The sequence below is a fragment of the Rhinolophus sinicus genome, linkage group LG10, assembly GCF_036562045.2.
Source record: "Rhinolophus sinicus isolate RSC01 linkage group LG10, ASM3656204v1, whole genome shotgun sequence".
In the NCBI taxonomy this organism is placed as follows: Eukaryota; Metazoa; Chordata; class Mammalia; order Chiroptera; family Rhinolophidae; genus Rhinolophus; species Rhinolophus sinicus.
The window spans coordinates 18,287,239-18,308,480 of NC_133759.1; the positions used below are offsets into that span (position 1 = coordinate 18,287,239).

Here is a 21,242-nt window from a genome sequence, read left to right on the forward strand (position 1 = left end):
AGGGCCCAGGTCCACAACACCAACACCTCCACACACACACCAATTTCAGGCTCCAACTGTAAGTTCAAGTTGTCACCTGTGCTGCTAACAAACTGGCTGTGGAATGTGGATTCCAATGACCCTCTCCTTTGGGTTCAATGAATTTGCTAGAGCAGCTCACAGAACTCAGAGAAACATTCTACTTACTAGATCACCCGTTTATTATAAAAGCATGAAACTCAGGAACAGCCAGAAGGAAGAGATGCATTGGGCAAGGTCTGTGGGAAGGGGCATGGAGTTTCCGTGCCCTCTGCGAGCACCTCTCGCCCCGAATCTGCACATGTTCACCCACCTGGGGGCTCTCCGAACTCAGTCCTTTTGCATTTTTATGGAAGCTCCATGACACAGGCAGGACTGATTAAATTACTGGTCACTGGTAGTTCAACTTCCAGTCCCACTCCCGTCCCAGAAGGTCAGGGGGCGGCAACTTCCAGTTGCAACCCTCTGATCAAGTGGTTGGCTTTACTGGCAACCAGCCCCCATACTTAGATTACCTAGAGGCTTTCCAAAAGTCACCTCATTAAGATAATAAGACACCTCCCCTCCTCCCATCATTTAGGAAATTGCACGTTTTAGGAGCTGTGTACCAGAAATGAGATGAAGACCATACAAATATTTATTATTATAAATCACAATATAACAACTACACGTGATTTTACTGACATCACAGTAAAATCCAAGGTTTCTCAAGGTATTACATAACTTCCTGTACTATCGCTATTATCACCAAAACATAAAATGTGGTTATTAAGAATAAAGGATCAATGTTAATATAAATTGAACACTATGTTTCCAATATGGTGTAGGATATTCTAGGAAGATTAGAAAAAAAGTTCTAATCTTCTAAAAGATCTTCGTTTGTCTGTCTCAATAATTGTAACAATAAGTTATTAACATTATTACCATTAGAGGGGGAAGTGAGCAACCCATCACCATTAACAGTATCTTACCAGTTTAGGCAAAGAACAAGAAACAAGTCTCCTTGAGTGTTTTTACATTACAGGTGTTAAAATATTCTTCAAAATGGCTCTGGCCTATTTAATTGTTAAATGAACAGTCCTGAACAAAATTTAACTGAAATGTTTTATATTGGGATTACTAAAATCTGTACCTATACCTCTCACGTAAGACAGAGAAGCTACATGTGATTATTATTTATGAAATAAGTATGCCTGGCATCTTTTCTAACAGTTAATACATTTCAGAAAAGAATCTCTACTTCCTTGGAGAATTCATGTAAGAGGAACACGAGAGGTATTAAAATAGCTTAAATCATTAAGTTGGACCATTATCCAACTAGAGCCTAAATTCAACGTAATTCATATTTCTCTCTGGCATACATTACATGGGATTTGGGGGAGAAGGGATAATAAGAATGTATACCTTCCTTATAATTGGTTTAAATTTTAAGTTTGAATAATGTAGAAATATTGGTTGACAAAATAGGAAGTTTGAAGAAAGGTACTCCCAGATTTAAATTCTTCTCCAAGTAACAATGAATAAATAACAGTCCTGTATTTGTTCACAAAGAAATCAGCTGTTATCCATTCAAGTACCATGCAGAAAAAACAAAAACAACAACACACAGATTCTGATCAAAATCATTCTGACCAATAAACAGAAACGCATTAGGGAGCATTCAAGTTTGTTTCACTTAAGAACTGCTTTCTCATGAAAAGAAAACCTTAAGCTGGGATCACATTTCCAATATCCTTAGTCACGTGCTAACACGCAATGCCATATTTCCACACACCAATAGATTGTAAGCTTCTACATAAAGTTCCATGACCTTTCCTTTACCTTTCTTTGACTAAAACTTTACACCCGCTGAAAACAGCTTCTGAAAGGATCCTACTACTATCATACCTCACCCATTCTTCCTGAAGACCAAGGCAGCTAGTAAATCAATAAAGGAAATATAGATTAGGGAAAAAATAAAAGCGGTAGCCGTGCAAGGCTGGAAGAAGAAAACAATGTAAGAGAAATGCAAGTTATTCAAGATCCCATATCTACCCAAACAAAATCACACACAGCCCAGGCTCAGCAGTCCTCTACAAAAATACCAATACATTCAACAGTCCATTCCCAGGGTTTTCCTAAATTCCTTCAGTTCGGATCCCCTTCCAGCATTCCTTCTAAACTTCCTTTTTTCCTTTCCTTTTCCATCAAGAACTAACCACAACCACTCCTTGCCTTATGTAAATTTTTATATACTATAAAATGAACAATTGGCAAAAGCCATAGCTTAAAAACTAATTTATCTGCTTATTTATCATTTGTCTCGAGAGAGTGATGTCTCCTCCCCTGCCGCCTCTTCCTTATAGTTGCAATGTATGTTGTGAGATTGAATCTCTCTGGCCAGTACCTTTAAAAAAGTTGTCAAGGTTATCTAAAGGCAAGGTTGACTCCCGCTCAAGAGTTCAATCTTGAAATAACTTTTGATCTCCAGTGAAGAGATGAATGCCTTCCCTTTCCTGAGTACTTCCTGCTGCAAAAGAGCAGGCAATATCTTCAGGTGGGTAAGAAGCCTGGTTAATCAAATCATTGCTCAACTTTATTACCCACACATTTCGACTCTTTGATCAATGAAGATGAACATTTAAAGCAATGCTGAGCAAAAAAGCAAGACATAGAAGCACAAGTGCATTTATATAAAGTTTTTAAATAGACAATACTAAATTATATTATTTAGGAATGCACACAGAATTATACCACCTATGAGAAGAAGCAAGGTTGTATTTACTATAAAATAGGGAGGGGCAGGGGAAGGGATGAGAAAATACACACCAAGACTTCTGAGGTGGTGGCAATGTTCTATTTCTTGATCTGGGTGATAGTTATACGGGTGTTTATTTTATAATGCAAATTAGGTTTATATACCTTTCAGAATGTTATACACTATAATGTAAATTAGGTTTATATACTTTTCAGAACGTTCATATTTCACCATAAAAGGTAAAGTTTTAAAGACTGAAACTGAACACCTTCCCATTGATAATAAAAGCCTTTGTGGAAGACATTTCTTTTCCCTTGCTTATGTAAACATTTAAGACACTTCCAAGGGATATCTCAAAAACTACAAGAGTGCTGCCTTCCAATAATTCTGTACTCCTTTATTTTCCTATGAATTACACAGGTAAGATGGTATAACAGTTTAATTAAACCTTCTTAAATAGGATATTCTGTACTTTACAGGAGTTACTGGTGTTTTAAGAATAGACATAAAGTGTTAAGAGTGTGTATCTTAAAAGTTCTCACAAGAAAAAAAATTTTTTTGTAACTATGTAAGGTGACGAATGTTAACTAGACTTATCGTGGTGATCATTTCAAAATGTATGCAAATATCTAATCACTATGTCATACACCTGAAACTAATATATTATATACATCAATTATACCTCAACTAAAAAAGAAAAAGCATCAAGTAAACATGGTGGTCACAAGTGAGTTTCCAGTCATAATTCTTTCTACCAACTCCATTCCACCCTTTTGGCCTGCAACAAACAGTAATTTAAGCTGTGCATGTACGGAAACTTTAGAAATTATGAATTACTATATTTTAATTTTTAAAATAGTACGGAAAACAGTATATGCTGCAATATTAACTATTTATGGAGAGAGAGGGATCCAATAATTTGAGCTAAAAACCACATTCATTTGAAGAAACTTGTAGGGTGGAGAAATTGCTAGATATCACTAAGGAAAACAACACAGTACCGTTAAGAAAAATATTTAATGACCTGAGAATAGTTAATAAGCCTGTAAGGAATGAAAAAGAAATTAAAAACAAAACCCCAAAAGAAATATTATCAACTTGATTATCAACTAAATCATTTACACTACTAATATAAACATAAACTTTATGTCTTCATGTAATATTTCCCCTTTGGATAAGAATGAAAAAAAAAGTCAAAAAAATGTTTGAGAATTTAAAGTATGGAAACTTTTAACTTATGGAAGTTACAGATAACTGATGAACACAATTTTTTAAATCACTAATTCTAAAGTCAAACTTTACACGAAAGCTGTTTCTATAGCAAAACCTGAATCGCCAAATTTTCCAATACTGTCAACTTAAAGTAAGTGGTAGAAACTAATTTCCCCTCATCTTCTGAAATAACAATTTCAAACAACTTCTCAAAAAACTCCCTCTAATGCAAAAACAGGTGCAAAGAAAATAGAAAAGAATCTAGCCAAGCTACAACTGTAGCTAGCACCTTAGAAAAAGTACTTCACCCCACTGGTAGTCAGCTTTGCCCAGAAAACAAAACAAGCTATGTAAGTACTCTAATAAAAGTCCTTTAGGCTATAGAATTCTGGGTCTACTCTGAAAGTTTAGCTTCCACCCCATAATTTCCTTAACTGAAATGGCTTAATACTTCCAACCTCATTATTATGAACTTTTTACAGACCAAATAAATCTAAATGAAAACAACATTCACTTGGATGCAGTCAACTTTTTCTCTCCCTCTTCATTCATTTATTCCTTTACTAGCCCCATCTTGGAAAATTCCCTAGTCATTCTGGGTTAAAAACTTCAAACCACCATCAACTCTTTTTTTTTCCTACATCAAAACAAAGTAATTAGCAACCACCCAACTAGTGAGCTTAGCTAGAGCGCAGATTGTGCCCAGACATTTTCACAGGCCAATATGTTAAGACTTAAATCAGGGCAGCTGATTAAAAAACATAAATTAAGTGGAGCACACTTTCATTTAAGCTGGCCTTGGAGGCAGAGGATACAATAAAAAGGACATAGATTTTGGAGACTGGCAGACCTGTATTATTCAATCCTTGTGGGGAATACTAAATTGAAATATCTTTTATGCACAGAAACAAAAGATGCTACCTTATTTCCTCAATTCTAATCTCTAAAATCAAGTTGCAAGACACTGTAAAAACTCAGTTTACTACTGTTTAGGCCATATATTAAAGTTATCCTGCAACATTAAGTTCCACAGGAAAAAAAATGGTCACAGATATGGTCAATTTAATTAGGGTACCAGTTGCAATTCTTTAGAAATTCATGTATCTAAAAATAGCACAAACTTGACCAACATAAAGGCATTCACCAACTTATATACAGGTTATATTCCAAAATATGTTTAGCTATCTTTCATTTTAAACTATGAAAGCATTTTTCCAAAGAAATAAAATTTCAAATAGTGGTTAGGTTTCCTGGCAAGTCTACAAATGCCAGTTAACCTACAGTTACCTAAATATAAGAGCCTCTTCTAACTCTTACCCTCACCTAACACACTGCTTCTCCCCGCTCCCACACCCCCCATTCTACAGTACTGCCATTTTCTATCAATTTTTAAAACCCTGGAAATTATTCGTGGTCAGAAGTAGTTAAACTTAGGGCACAGAAACCTTCTCAGAAAAGACTGACTTTAAAAGGGAAAATATCCACCAGAATCAGGTAAATCAAATAAATGAGTGAAGATAGAGTAACCATTTCCATTTAGTATTAATAATATTAATTTGGTCCATGCATCATATTTGGGGTTCCTATAATACTTGAAAATGTTTCCCCTTTTTCCTATTTGTTGTAGGGACGCATAATATTCACTTTTGAAACCATACATAAAACTAAATTAAGCATTACATCTGGATAAAACATGGCAAAGAACGAGCATAAATAAAACTCAGGGTAAGGAACAGGCTAACCAATAAAAGGCTTCTAATTCAAGAGAATTTAGGAGTTCCACATAAATTAGGTTTAATAAAACCATCATAAATACCCTTCTAACAACTTCTGAGTTTCTCCTCAGATATCAAATTCAGCAAAGTCAAGTTATACAACAGACATGGGCTAATGTATTGACTTGTACCAAAACCCAGAATGACTGAATCTGATTCTAATCTGCAGTCCAATTTAGGATCATATAGAAAGAGTATTTATACTCATTATGTTCAAGTATTATAGAAAACAAATGCTATCCAGAAATAAGAGAGCCTCTTTATCATGGAGTTGGGGAACAAAGATAACATTCTTCCGTAGTACAGTGAACAGTGCACGGTCAGTGTCTACAAGCAAGATTTAAGAGCAGTAATGGAAAGATAGGAAGATACGATGAAGTAAAATACTGTAGAATCTAGGTGTTGAGTATGACTGCTCACTACAAAATTCTTTCAACTTTTCTGTATGTTTGAAAATTTTCATAATATAACAATTTAACAATATATAGATCTGTTGAATTGTGGGGTACTTGAAAATCCAGGTTAACCTGCAGTATTGTCTCTAAGAGTATTACATTTTCAAAGTACACGAAATGAGGGGAAAAATGATTCAGTCACTCAAAAATATTAATCTTTCCACTATATCTGAGAGCACGTATGCACTGAAGAATACCAAGCCACTACAATGAAAAGAACTTTTAACATTTTCTCATATTCCAAAGCACTCAAAACTTACTGAGCATAAAAATCAGAGACAGATTAAGTTCAGACAAGCTAGTAAATTTCCCCACATTCATAACACCTGGGTCAGAGCCTAAACTGTAAATCCTTATTCTGAGTTTCTAATGCTTGGTCTACAACCAATGTTATCTTTATGTAAACTATATATGGCAGTAAGGGGTATACAATCTTATCCAAGTTAGCCCTCAAGATATGAAAGCCCTAAAGGGAAAGGAAAAGTTTCAAAGACTTTGCTGACAGATTCTAACTACCCCAGGACCTATTATATGCATCGTGAAACCCATGATTATTACCTACTTACAGGAGGAGCCAGCACACTTACCCAGTGGGAACAGGTCTAATCAATCCCATCATCCAATACAGAATCTCAAGGTACTCCCTACACCTCCTCCCTACACGTTCTGTAACTTAGAATGATCAAGAGCTCAAGGTTAGAAAAATCTTCAATTACAATGAAATCAGTCACAGTATACCTGTTCTGAAGTGCAGCTGGACTGCTGTTGCTAATGATTCCACAAAGTGACTTTTTAAGGTTTAGAGATGTTTGTGTTCTAAAACTGGTTTTGTTACCCATTTTGTCTTCTTCAGAACTGAGGTCACTAGCCTCTTTTTGTCATCTGCAAAGTGAAGAAAAACATGGAGACCTCAAAGCACAGGAAGTAGTCCCCATCTTACAAACAGCTTATGTTCCAAAGGTTTATCACCCCTTTGAAAACATGTTCTGTACTAATTAACGTATTTATATCATAGTTTCTATGAAAAATAGCATTGTAAGTTTCAACTCTAAACTGCAGCTTTCTGCCCTGCAAAAAGGCAACTGCTGCCCTTTCTTTTACAGCCAGCTGCATGCAGCCCAAACTCAAGGCTCAGAGAATTCTCTCTCTACAGCTCTAGGGGGAACCTACTACAACCTGTGCAGGCAGAGGACAGGGCAGCTCTCCTTACACAGGGAGATTTTACATTGCCTCTGAATGGAAAAGCTGCCACATTTACCAAGATAATGGTTATGGAACAAGTACTTGCTTAATACAATGTAAAAGTATTAACAATTACAATAGGTAAAAACTACATTTTGCTTCAGATAAAAATAAAATTAGGTGCTGTTAAACTAGTTGATCAACCAAATGTTTGGCAAGTACAAAGAACATATTCTCAAACTGCTTCCTCATGTCTGATCAACTCAACTGATAAGGGAGGAAATTACTGAAGATAAGTGGTAAGAAAATCATTACCAAAAATGTTGCTAAATTCTAAAAAAAAAACCAGTGCATTGTACTTTAAAATTTAATACATATATAATATTCAACATCATATACCTCTTATAACTGGCAAGATTTATTTTAAAAAACCTGAGTGACAATTTAAAAAACAAGTATAACTGTGACAATGAGTCACCTTCAGCAGTTAACTACAGTTTTGCACAATTTAAGAACTACTATAAAATTTAGAGAAATAATCAAACAAAGAAAGTAAACTTTTCACTATAAATACTTCACAAATGAAGTTTGTAAGAGACATGAAAAAAGGGATCAGGGAAGGCCATAATAATTTGGTTTGTGGATACAGAACCTGAGAGGAACATTTAAATATTATTAAAAGTACATGTCATTACTAAATGTTAAAACAGTAACCTGGGAGACTCCCAAGCTAGGATAACACTAGGGTGTTAGACAGAAAATCAAAGTATTGGTACTATTGGTGGTTTTGAAGGAAAAGTGCTTTAAAAGTCCAAAGTAATAATGAATGACAGGCAATCTACACCCAATCCCCCCCCTTTTAAAAATGGATTTTAAGAATGAGGAGTCTAACTACTTGAAACCTTTAAAAGATATGAAAAGAAAAACAAAAGTAAGCCAACAAGGACTTTTTTTTTGTCTGAAACCTAATTCTCTCATTAAAGTCACCTGAATTAGAATTAGGTTTATCCGTCTTCTCAATAAGATATAGAGACAATTCCTTTATCATAAAAGGCTGTTTACTACTAATCGGAATTACCTAACATTATATAAACATAAACATTTAATCAGAAATATAATAAAACATACATACTAAAACTATCAGTAAAGCAGAACATCAAAATTAAGTAGATCTTTCAGACTGCAGAAGTATATATACCTTTAGATTAATGTATGTGATTTAGAATTCAAATATTACACATTTAGCTACAGGATAATGTTTCTGAAATGTGTTTTTATACATAGAAAAATAGAAGTGAAACAAATTTTCACGTGGATAAAAAAGGGTTATTATGCTCTCCAAGTATATTCTTGAAACCAGAGGAAGAAATCAACTTTCAATTCTTTGCCATACTTGAAAAAAAAAAGGGGGGGGGAGTATTATCTGTGAAGCAACCCCATCAGACTTTCCATGATTACAATACTCAACTTTAGTAGTAATCTTTGGCTGACTTAATGCAGATTTCTAATCTCCCTTCAAAATAAGGAAAAATGACAAAACCACCTTAACTGATCAGATGTGAATTTTTCTGCAATCCTTAATTTCAGCTTCAACATTACTGCTAAACAGTATTGTAAAAATGATACCCTGAAAATATTCGCTTTTTTGTTATAAGGAATGTTTGGTCAGCCATGCACTTCTTTTGTAATCTGAAAAGACAGAACTTTCTCTTTTCACATTGTTCAGTAAAACACTAGCAGTTTTCATTTTCTAGTTCCAATTTCATTTTTAGCTAATTTGGTGTTTCAAAGCTTAGTTCACAAGGCTTCATAATAATTTATTTTCTTATGTGATTCTAAATAACATAATAGTCTTAAAAAAGTGTTAGAAAAATTCAAGACTTCTAAAATGGAATTAAAATGTTTCAGGAAAGAATGTCCCAGTAATTACCTGTTTTCCTAAGTTCAGAATTCGCCATGAGTGGGCCTCTCTGGTGTTCAATAGATGACCTACCAATTTTGCTATTCATAACAGAACTCCAATCCAGTATTTTGAATATATGGGTAACTCACTCCACACAATATTATCTATGTACTTAGTTAACGCTCAAGATTTTCTCTCTGTATTTCAAATTATAAATAAATATCCTAAAGTTTAGTTAGGTCTAGAAAGTTAGATTAACTCAAGGCTGGTAGGTCAACGAAATAAGTTAGTTTAAAAGGCATACGCTTAGGTTAAAAAACAAACAAAAACCTCAGGTTGGGCAAGTTGGAAGAAAAATATTAAAGCAATCTTCCTATCTAGATAGTTCACAGACCAGTATAGCATCTAAATTGCTAGTGCCTTTAACGGGATAATTTCCTAAAACACTCAGGTCAGTGCCTGACACCATGTGCAACTCTGGTATTACAATCTAGGGCTCCTCATCACTGTGGTACTGTTTGTTCTCTTACCCACAAACCTTCCTGCAGAGACCAATAAAGGAACTAATGCAATGCTTTCGGATATTGTGCACTACATACTGAGGGTGACAGTTTGGCTAAGAGAGTAATGATCTTGCTCTAAAAGGCAACCCAGCATAATTGTGGAACAGTGAGGTGCTGAGTGCACTTAAAGGCCTTGAAAAAAGCCACTCTTGAAAATACCTAACATTAAATAAATAAGAGTCCCCAGCTTGCACATTCAGGGATATTATTTCCTTTCCTAAACACCTCACTCACTCTTTTTCCATTCTTGTATAATGAGAGCAAGACGAGAAACAGTAAAAGCGTTCAACTGCGAGGCTGAGCAGACAGAGCCCCTGCACATCTGGACTCACCGCAACAGGGCAACCCCTGGCGGATCCCACCCCGCCAGCAAACACGCGCCCGCAAAAATGAAAGAACGCGAAAGCCGCGGGAGGGGAGGCGGGCAGTCCGCCACGAGTCGACCGAGCAGCGACCTGCCAGCTCCCGGCGTGGCCCGTCCTGACTCTGCGACCCGAGCCGGCTGTGAGGGGCTTCGTTCACCCTCTTGCAAGTCGTCACACTTGCCCCACCGAGGGTCAAGATCCCACTCGGGGACCCCGACGCCCCGCCTTGGACTACTCGGGGGAAACTTCGCCCACGAGCAAGGGGCGCGTCCGGAGCTCCGGGACCCGCTCCCGCCTCAGCCCGGTCGCGAGCGGGGTTCGGCGGCGGCGCGGGGCCAAGTCCGAGGAGAGCCACCGGGAACAGAGAGGCGCGGGTCCGGGGTCCCCGCGGGCCGAGGGCGGGGGAGGGGCGGCGGGGCACTTACCATGGGTCGAACTCGTGAATGATGCTTTCGAAGCGAATGACGGCGAAGAGGCGCGAGCTGAAGCCGGCCAGCCAGGCCAGGAAAAGGATGGTGAAGGAGAGCAGCGACTGCCAGCCGGCCGGCTGCGACAGACCCCCGGACAGCCCCGCAGGGGCCGGTTTCGGCGGCGCCACGCCGCTCGCCGCCTTGTGCGCGCACTGGGCCCCGGGCCCGTGGTGGCCGTGCCGGCTGTTCCCCAGGGCCATGAGGCCGCTCCACGGGGACGAGTTGAGGGACGACTTGTGCTTGCTCTCCGGGGCCGAGGGCTCCGCCATGTTGTGCCCCGGCGGCGGGTCTCGTTCGCCGCCGCCGCCGCCGCCGCCTGGTGCGAGGGGTGCTGGGCGGGGACCCGGAGGAGGAGGAGGAGGAGGAGGAAGAAAAAAGAGGAGGAGGGAAGAGCCCCGCGCGCTCCCGCCCTCAGCGCCGCGAGGCCGTGGAACAGGGGGTGGAGGCGACGGCGGGGAGTCTACGCTTCAGCAGCGGCCGCGACCGCTGCTGTCTCAACTCGGATGGCCCTAGCGCCCCACTAGCCATCCGTATCCTCACTTCAGCTGCGGCAGCGGCGAAAGCCGACGGGACGAGGGCGCCAGAGAAGGAGCAGGATCAGACGGAGGCGGCACCTCGCTGGGAGCAGCAATGACATTCCTCCTCGCACTCGCCGCCCGCCCCGCGGTGAGGAGCAGGAGGAGGAGCCCCCCTGGAGTCCGGGCGGAGCTCAGGAAGCCTTTTACTCCGCCTCTGACTCCGCCCCGACCCAACAGGAACTGGCCTTTCCACCTGTCACAATGCGACAGGTCCGTTAGGAGGCGGGGCCATAATAGCTGGGCCCGCCAATAGGGGCAGGAGCTGGGGCGGGGCTTGACCCAACCGTTCTCCCCCCCCTCCTCCTCCCGGCCTCGCGCCCATTCGTCCGGAGCGGCCGTGCTTGCGCGGGTACAGTTTCATTGTCAGTTGAAAGACGCGGTTTCGCGCGCCTGTGTTGTCGGCGAGGAAGAGCGCTAGGCGGCTCCGCTCGTCGCATCGAGCTGTAACGGGCCGAGGGGCTGGGAGGTGGTCGACAACAGCGGAGCGGCCTCCGTAAGAATCGGCGTAAGGAAGGCGGAGAGTACCGCGCCGACCAGCCGGGCGCTCACGGATTGCCGCGGTCGTGACTTTTAACCCGCTCTGCGCGGAGCGCCCAACACGTGACTGAGCGCGCAGGCGCGCTACACTAGTCGTCCGCGCGTGGGTCCGGCTGGCAGGGTTCGGCCTCTCCCGGCACCCGGCGCCGGACGCTAGAAGTGAGCCGCCCGTGGTAACGCCACGGTCCGCCCTGTGCGGTGCACCTGGTATGTTGCCTACGAGATTGCGAGCGAACGCGTTTCCCGGTGCTGACAATTCATCGGAGCCCGCAGACAGGCCCCTAGCTCCGAAAACACCTAGTAGAGCAAGCGAAGTGTGACTTACTTTCGCTTTTTTCACTTGTATTTTCCTAATTGCAAAAATAATGTTTGTTTGTTCATTGGAAATATGGGCAAATGCAGGATTCATTTTAACGGCTGCATACATTACATCAAACGAGTGAAACTTTAACTTTTTGTGGACTTTCAGCTGTTACCCAATTCTCTAGTAAATGATAACGGATTCAAGATACCTGTGCACGAATTTTTGCACTTCTGGGGTGTGTTTTCATACTTTTCTCCCCTTTCCCCACACTCCTCCCTAAAAGAAAGTGCGACTGGGTAGACTAAACTCAAGGTAAAATGAGTTTTAAACATTTGTGGAGTAGTGGGGACCCTAGATTTGCCCTGATCTGAGCCCCATGAAGGTCACGGAGCTTTCTGTATAATCAACACTCAGTAAATACTTAACTTTTCATGTAAATTAACAGTTCATTGTCCATTTATTAGGTAAATAACAATTGAACTTAAAAGCATGTATTCATGTAATACAAAAACACTCATTTTCTTAAGTCATTTAAAAATTTAACACGTTCATAGTGTCTTTTTAAAATGTTAAATAAATGAATAGTTTGAGGTTCTTTGAAACTAATGGATCCAGCTACTCTTAACCTAATAAGTGATTAACTTTTCTCTTTCCCTTTCTTTACAAAAATAAATAGTCTGATTAAGGAAATGATGGAAAGTTTTCCAGAAATAGACTTTTCCCAACAATTTAATAGCGAACATTTATTAAAACCTACATTTTAATGAGCCTAATAGTAATATTAACTGAGCCCTGTTATACGGGAAAGGTGACATGCTCTTTCTCAGAGCCCAAACCATACGTGCTAAAATGCCAGCATTTAGAGTATTTGTGCCCATGTTCCATGAACCAAAGTTCTATCAACCTAAAATAAAATTTATTTGTGTTTTTGTTTTAATTTATTTTGACATTTATATTTTATTGTGTTTTGTGTAGATTCTCCCTATTAAATTCTACATTATCTTCTTTTGCTTCGTTATGGTTGTTTAATGGCCAAAGTTCTGATTTGAAAAGTGATATGGTCTAGTCCCACATCATTGCTTATTAGCCATGTAACATTGGACAAGTCCCCTGTATGGGTTGACTTTTCTACTCAATTGTTAACATCAAATGAGATAGCTTATCTGAAAATACTTTGAAAACTTGTTAAGGAATACATGCAAATGCAGGGTTGTTGTGGGGACAGAGCCAGGAATGCAGTTTCCAGGTTCGCGGCCTCACATAGACAGGTGCTGGCTCAGGTAGTAAATGACCATCAACTGTGATTGGATGGCCATCAGCTGTGGCTAGTTGGCCGTCAGCTGTAACCAGTGAGCCATTGGCCACTAATATAACTGCTGTGGCTACGCTAGCAGAAAATGGGGGCTAGCAAGAAGATGGTGGCTGAGCTAGCAAGAGCGGATTGCAGAGAGGCGGATGCTCCCCTACTTATGGCTCCGTGGGTGTTCCTTTTTGGCCTCACCATATCCTGCATTCTTATGTGGGGAGCGGGACCAGAGATCCCGCAGGCCACCCTGTACAACAGTTGTGTTGAGAGTAAAAACAGTAGGAAACCCGCATTATTCTCGGTCTTCATTTATTCACTCATTCATTCAACAAGTATTTATTGAGCTCCAAGAACTATGTGGGCACTGGGATACAGTAGGGAACATGAGAGACAAGATCCCTGCCCTCACAGAGCTCATCTCCCAGCCCTAGGGAGATGTGCATTGACTAAACCATCACATTGCTAAGTACCCAAATGCAATGTGAAAAATACTGTGGAAGGGATACACAGAGGATCTGATCTGTACGAAATGGGAATGTTACCTGGAGGAAGCCACACTATTGCTGAGGACTGAAGGTGAAGATGAATGGACCAGCGGAAGAAGAATGGACAAATTTATCCAGACAGAGAAGCATATGCAAAGACCCTGCAGCGAGGCTAGGGAGCCAAGTACAGGCACCCAGAAAAGGGTCAGTATGGCTACAACATAGTGGAACAATGTGGGATAGAAGTTGAAGAAATGGTCAGATAGTGTAGGTCATTGTAAAAAGTGTTTTTGTTTTGCTTTAACCTGGGAACAATAGGGAGCCATAAAAGGTTTTAAGCAGGATGTGGTTTGTGTAACATGGAGTGAGAGAGATGATCAGATGTGTGTTTTGAAAGATTACCAAGAATGCAACATAGAAAGCGCATTGGAGAGGGGACCAGTAAATTCTCACTTTCCAGCCCACCAAAGTAGAAAAATGCTTTCCAGTTTGTGCATGAAGCTTGAGTGTATTGCTTTGCCTCTCTGTCTTTGAGCTTCTTGATCCTGTTAGGTCCTTATACTATCCTCACTGAGTTCAAATCTTTGAGAAGTCAGATAGTCACATAAACTGTGCAATCTGATGAGCAGAGTGGTGGGGTCATCAGAAGCAAAGCAAACAGTGAGCCCAGGTCTACCAGGGGCTTCTGAGAGAAGGTACATAATATTTGAGCTAAGGGATGAGTAGGAGTTCACCAGATACACTAGGAACGGAGATGGGGGATTCCAAGCAGGAACAAGGATGTCCTTGGAAGCACTACACAATGTTTAGTATTCATGAGGGTGCCTTGGGAGATGAGGCTAAAAGCGAGACAACCATATTATCAAGGATTTGTTGCCTCATTCTTAGATATTAACCTTTAAGCAGCTGGGAGCCTTTGAAGCATGTTGAACAGTAATAAAATGATCAGACTTGGTTAATGGGGGGGGAAAATTGACAGCATTGTGAAGAATATACCGGAAAGGGTGAGAGTAGAATCAGGGAGACCAATAAAGAGGCATTTGCAAAAATTTAGGCAAGAGAATTAGATGTCAAAACTGGGACAAAGGATAGGTTAGATAGGAGTGTTTAGCAAGAGGGTGGAATCCAGAAATTGATGGTGGGAACAGGATAAAGGACTTGAGGGTTAGGATGAGTCTGGAGGTAGTGTCACAGAAATGGGGAGCATGATCAGATGCTCAGATGGCTTTGGACATGTCATGTTTTAAGTCTCTTTAGGCCACCCAAGAGGAGGCACTTAGATAAAGAGATCAGATATTCAAGAGGAAGAGTTTTGGGGGGATAAGATTTGGGACTCCATGGCCATGGATGAAATTTTGGTGGTACCAAATTTAGAGAGAAGGAAAGAAGGATTGAGGACAGAAGGAACTCCCAAAATAAAGAAGCTAAAAACGTCCCTACAAGGGAGCTTGAGATAAGGGCAGCCAAAGAAGTAGAAGAACAGCAGAGAGGCTCATGTCCCAGCAGCCAAAACAGAAAAAGTGACAAAAAGAGGCCAGCAGTGAGAGTGCATAGAAGTGAAGTGTGACACCACTGAAAAGTGAGTGTACCTTGTATTGGTGAGTAGGAATTCTCCAGGTACATTAGCAAGGTCAATTTGAGTGAGATGGTAGGGAGCAGAAACCAGACGGCAGCAGATGAGGAAGGGCTGGGAGCAAAGGGTGTGGAAGCAGAGAGTGTAAACCAACCTTTTTAGAAGTCTGGCTGTGAAAGCGCACAGAGGACCAAGTCAAACCAAGAAAAGACAAAATGACTGTTCCTCAGTCCCTGGCATTTCCCACTGTGGTCAAGAAAAGAGTTAAATGCTGATAACATGTCTCAGGAATGGCACAGGGCTGACAGAAGTTTCCCTCCTTCCAAGAGGAACAGAAACAACATGACACATACTCTTGTACTGATGAACACACCACAGTAGGGAGCTGCCAGACTCTAGCATATAATTGGCGTTTATAAATATTTGGTGACAGAGGAACGTCTCAACTCTTATCTTGTCCCCTTCTGACAAGCATCAGAGTACCTGCCTGGTGACCTATAGCCCCAGGAGAGGAGAGGGAAGCAGAGAGGGAGAAACTGAGTCATGAGCTTGTGAAATCCTACGTAGGCTGCCTAGAAGCAGTGTTGTGTGGTGGTTCAGAGCATAAGCGCTGGAGATTTACTACCCGAGATCAAATCCTGGCTGTACTTCTGAGTCACATGTCCTTTGGCAAATTCCTTCACCTCTCTGTGCCTTGGTGTCCTTATCTCTCTGAGGTGTGGATAAGAATTGCACTTTCTTCTTAGGGTTGTAAATGAATCAACACATGAAAAGAACTTAGAACAGCGCTTAGCACAAAGGAAGCATGCAATACATGTGGGTTTTTGACAATTTTACTGGGACTACTATATGTAGAACAATGACAGAATGAATGACTATGAGACTTACTTTCTGGGATATCTTTAATATAATCTTCCATGAAGTGAGCCCATCTGAATGCTTCTGTTTTTTAAACTGAGAAGTGCCTGCCTCAAATCAACCAGTACATAGGAATGCTGTTGCACTGAAATAATCTGCTGGGTAAACTAGAAGACAGCTAAGGCGGGAAGAAACCCTCAGAGAGTGGGTGTGGTAGGCAGCTTCTAAAATGGCTCCTAATGATCCTTGATTCCTGGTAGTCATACCCTGTGCATCTCTTGCACTTGTGTGTGGGCTGGATCTAGTGACTTAACTTTGTAACAAATAGGATTTAAACTGGAATATACTCCTCCAGTTTCATGTGAACTGAAAGTGTGTGCATGGGGACAGAGCCTCACCAAACAAAACAGAGTAGCTCTGTTTTGCCAATGAACCCAATAAGACACATGCGATTCCCTTAGTGTGCTGGTTTTCATTCTGTTGACTGTTGCCTCACTATTGTAAGATACCTGCTGAAGCTCTAAACATCACATCAGCATTTGAGGCAGAATTTCAGGAGAAAGGGAAATGTCAATTACATGTCTTCCTTTTTTAAGGAAAACAAAAATTTTTCCAGAAATTACCTTAGCCAACTTTCTCTTAGGTCTCAGTGGCAAGAACCCACCACCCACACCTCCCATGATCACATGGACTTCGTAGTGCTTTGGGGCTACAGCCTCACTTCTTTAGGCATGTTTGGCCTTTCTGATAGCTCATACGAAAATCCTGAAATTGGATTCCGGTTGCTCATATTGGCCTGACTTAGATCATGTGCCAATTCCTGACCAAATGCCTTGGCTGAGAGGATGAGAAACACTCATTGGCTTAAGCTACCCTGGAGCAGGCATTCAGTCAATCCCACACAAAACCTTACTTGTAAAAATAAAAAAAAAATTCTGAGCTACTGTTCCAGAAAGGAAACAGGACTAGATGCTAGGGAGAAAAAGATAATTCTCTGCTATATTTAGGATAAAGAATTTTGGCCAAGAGGAAACAATCTGAGTATAGTTATTTACACCTTAGTGTACATATTAGATAGAAATAATATCAAAGAATCTAAAATTTGAAGAGTATATAATATAAGTATTTTTAAGGTCCCCCACCTTAAAACACCTTTCCTTATTCACTTGACTTGATTCAGACCTAACATCAATCTGGAGTAGAGGTTGGCAAGATTTTTCTGTAAAGGGCCAAACAGTAAATATCTTAGGCTTTGGGGCCATATGGTCTTAGTGACTCAACATTGCCATTGTAGTATGAAACTGGCCATAGACAATACATAAACTGAGGAAGTGGCTGTGTTCCAATAAAACTTGACTTATCAAAACAGGTGGCAGGCCAGATTTGGTCTGCAGGTTATAGTTCGCCATCTCCTAAACTAGAGTATGCCTTATCCCTGAAATGATGCAAACTTGACAGCTTGATTTTATTATTATTGTTATTATTATTTAATGCTCTACAAAGTTAATACTTTACATGAAGACTCTGCTTCCCTCTCTTTCTCTGACAGGCAAATTCCTTCTTTCTCTTCGTCCTTATGGGCAATCATTTTTATTATTTCCTTTTTTTGATCTTTTCAACATTTTTTATGGAAATGCTAGCACAGATAAACATATTTTCTTATTTTTTTGCAGTCTTTTTACATGGTCTACACACTTCTCATCATCTTATTTTTTTCTAAACAATTATCTTCAAGATCTTTCCACATTACCTCACAGAGAAATTTTCATTTATTTTTATGACTTCATGATATTCCATAGGATGGACGTACCATATTAATTTCATCAATAACCCATTGGTGGACATTTAGGCTGTTTCCAATCTCATGCTACTATAAACAAGTACACAAGGAATAAATGTATAAGAAAGCACATTTTCCCAAGCGCAGGTGTGTTGATTGAAAAATTACCGTAAGTGAAATTTGGTATGGTATGCGTATATGAGTAATTTCAACAGGTAAACTATCCTCCATATAGTTTGTATCAATTACATTCCTACAATGTGTGAAAGGCCCATTTCCCAGGGTTCACCAGCAAAATGTGTTAAGAAATTGTTGGCTTTTTTTTCCTAACAAGTGAGGTGCAAACTGCCAGTTTTAATTTGCATTTCCTTTATGAGTAAGGCTAAGGGTACTTGATTTTATATTTAAAGCAATCTTTTCACATCCTCAATGAGTCAGAATTGCCATCACTGATTGTGTATCTTTAAGTGTAATTATTGGAGTAGTATGCTCCAATGTTATGGAAGCCATTAACATGTATAATTTTATTTGCTAGTTGCTCAGAAAATGAGGTCATCTATACTGAATTCATGCGAATCTGTTCTTTTTTTAAAAAAAACACAAAAACAAACTCTTCTGCTGTTCAATTTAGCATATCCCCTAGATTATCTATTCTAGACCATGTACTTCATGAAAGTACCTGTGAAGTAATGAAGGGATTCTTTTATGATGCATTAAGAAATTCAAGCAGAACTTGCCTAAAGATAAAGTAACTGTTAGCAAATGCCTCCCCTGATAGACAGGTGGTTGCTTCATTTTGTTTTAACATCATAATGTGCCTCCCTGATATATAGCTAAACTGTCCATCTCTTCCTGAGAGCCTTATAAGAGCAGACAAGTAAATAGACAATGTTAGCAAATAATATTTTCTTTCAATGTATTTCAATTACAGGTACAGTGATTCCAGTGCAGTACGATTACCTATCCCTACACATTTGGGTTTTGGTATTTTTGTCTTGTTTTGTTTTTGTATATTTATCCAAGCACTCATGGAATCAATAACGGCATTATATTTGTAAGAGAATTCATTAAATTATATTCTTATAAAATAAGTCAAAATGAAGTTCAAAGAAGTTTATAAAATATGAAGATGCTATTATTTCACCCTACAGGTGTCAGGAAAACAGCAAACTTGAAACAGGGACTCTCTCTTAGTAAGAGAATTTAATATAGATGGAGCTTCAGTACTTGTACGTGCAGTTTTAAAATCTCTTTATTTCTTTTTCATTGTAAATTGTTGATCTTTCAAATGTTTAATTTTAAAGTTAGGTACAAGAAATATGCTGAAGAAGTGTATTCCACTTGATAATTACACAAAACAAACTCATTGACTGAGTTATTAGAAGAGATTTTGTTGGTTATTAAATTAGTAGTAACACAATGAAGAATGGAGCATGCATTAGCTAGAAGTTATAAAATTGAAAACTACATTATCATTTTGGTAATAAAAACAATCTTAAAATGAGCTGAAGGGATATATTAATTATAAAACTATCCTAAGCATTGTAAAGGCATTCATGATTGGAGTGTTAATTTTACCTCTGATAGTGTGGGTTTCTTAGGCTCTTTCAGTTTTTAAACAACAGAGATATATTTGGGTGACTGGATAACGGAATTTATTGAAAGGGCGCACACAGAAGTAAGAGAGACAGGAAGACATTTCTGCAGCTACATAGCCAGGCCTTGCAGAAAACAAGACGTTATTCTGGGACACACAACAAATCTAGTGGCTCCACAAAATTCTGTAGGCCAGTAGCAGGACTTGTCATTTTCCTTGCGTTCAGCAGCTCCCAGCACTGTGTTCTGTCCACATGCTGACCCCACTGTTCTGTCTTGGTTCCCACTGTGACTGCTTCTCCTGTTTTTACCCTTTAATTTGCTCACTACTCTTGTTCTCAAAGACGCTTCACTCATGCTTCTTTATGACCCCTACTGCTTTGGGTCTTCTGCTTACTGTCCACTCTTGAACATCTTTCTGCTTCTCATGAAATCTTTGCACATCTGTCCTAGATCAGTTTCCCTGGAAGCAGACCCTGAGATGAGCTTTTGCATAATTTATTGAGGAAGTGAGCTCAGGAGAAACCAGTAAGGGAATGAGAAGGTCAAGGGAAGGGAAGAAGCCCAGCAAGGATGCAGGCTCAACAAACACTGAGGAGGGACCTCTAGCCTAATGCCATTGAGGGTGTTTGGGAGTGTAAGTTATGTCTCTGATTTCCAACCTGGAGGCAAAGACCTGAGGCAGTCCTACTCTGACACCTGTCAGTCACTGGTTAAGGTCCAAGGAGATACATGAGCTTCTAGACACACTGTCTCTCTGGTCATTGGAAGGGAAAATTGGGAGCATAAACACATGCACATGGTAAAGAGGAATCTGAAGATCTTGGATGTGGGTGGGGCACTGCTTCAGCATCCCCCTGAGGTTCAAATGTGGCTCAGATTGAAGCTCCCTAAGAGAGACAATCCGATTGGGTTAAGAAGTTACCCTCATGTATAGGGTGCTTCTATTGGACTGTTGTACTGGGTCACTCAATCTATGGGTTACTGGATACAGGGCTACCTGGCATATTTCTCTGGTCTTGTCAGTTGTGGCTCAGATAGTAGGGTCACATGCTACAATGCATGGTCACCTGTCTATAATAAGCCTCCAGTAGGTGGCTGCGGCTCTGACAGTTATGCTGAGGCTTTTAAAGAGACCAGAGTAACAGGCCTGAATCTTGTACCTTGCATGGCTTGTTCCTGTACAGACTAGTCTATTTTGTTTTAGTTTATTTGCACCTGGACTTGTTACTTTAACTTCTCTTTTTCTTTTTCTTTTTTTTTTTGATCAAATGTGTCTTAAAAGTAAGCCACCATCTCTTGATCTCAGATTCGATTTTTTGGATGAGTAGGGGTTTTAAATAGTAATTACTATTCATGTATAGGAAATGAAACAGGTGCTTCATATTTTCTCAATTTATTTCTTATAATAATATTTCCCCAAACAAGACCCCAATAATAACTACCCACCCAGCAGGTCTAGGGCATGGCCTAAGAGTTTGCATTTTCAGTAAGCACCCACGTAATTGGATTCATATCAAAGTGTGAGAACCACCACTTTACAAA

The 21,242-nt window shown here is 40.1% G+C and overlaps 1 protein-coding gene across 1 annotated transcript in view; it reads right to left on the minus strand.

The window, feature by feature from the left end:
- Window positions 1-11,343, minus strand: part of STT3B (STT3 oligosaccharyltransferase complex catalytic subunit B) — an 85,773-nt gene extending 74,430 nt beyond the window's left edge. Inside the window, exon 1 of the mRNA XM_019727747.2 lies at window positions 10,636-11,343. Coding sequence (XP_019583306.1) covers window positions 10,636-10,949 — 314 coding nt within the window. The 5' untranslated portion in view covers window positions 10,950-11,343. The remainder of the gene's footprint in view (window positions 1-10,635) is intronic.
- Between the last annotated feature and the right edge of the window lie 9,899 nt (window positions 11,344-21,242).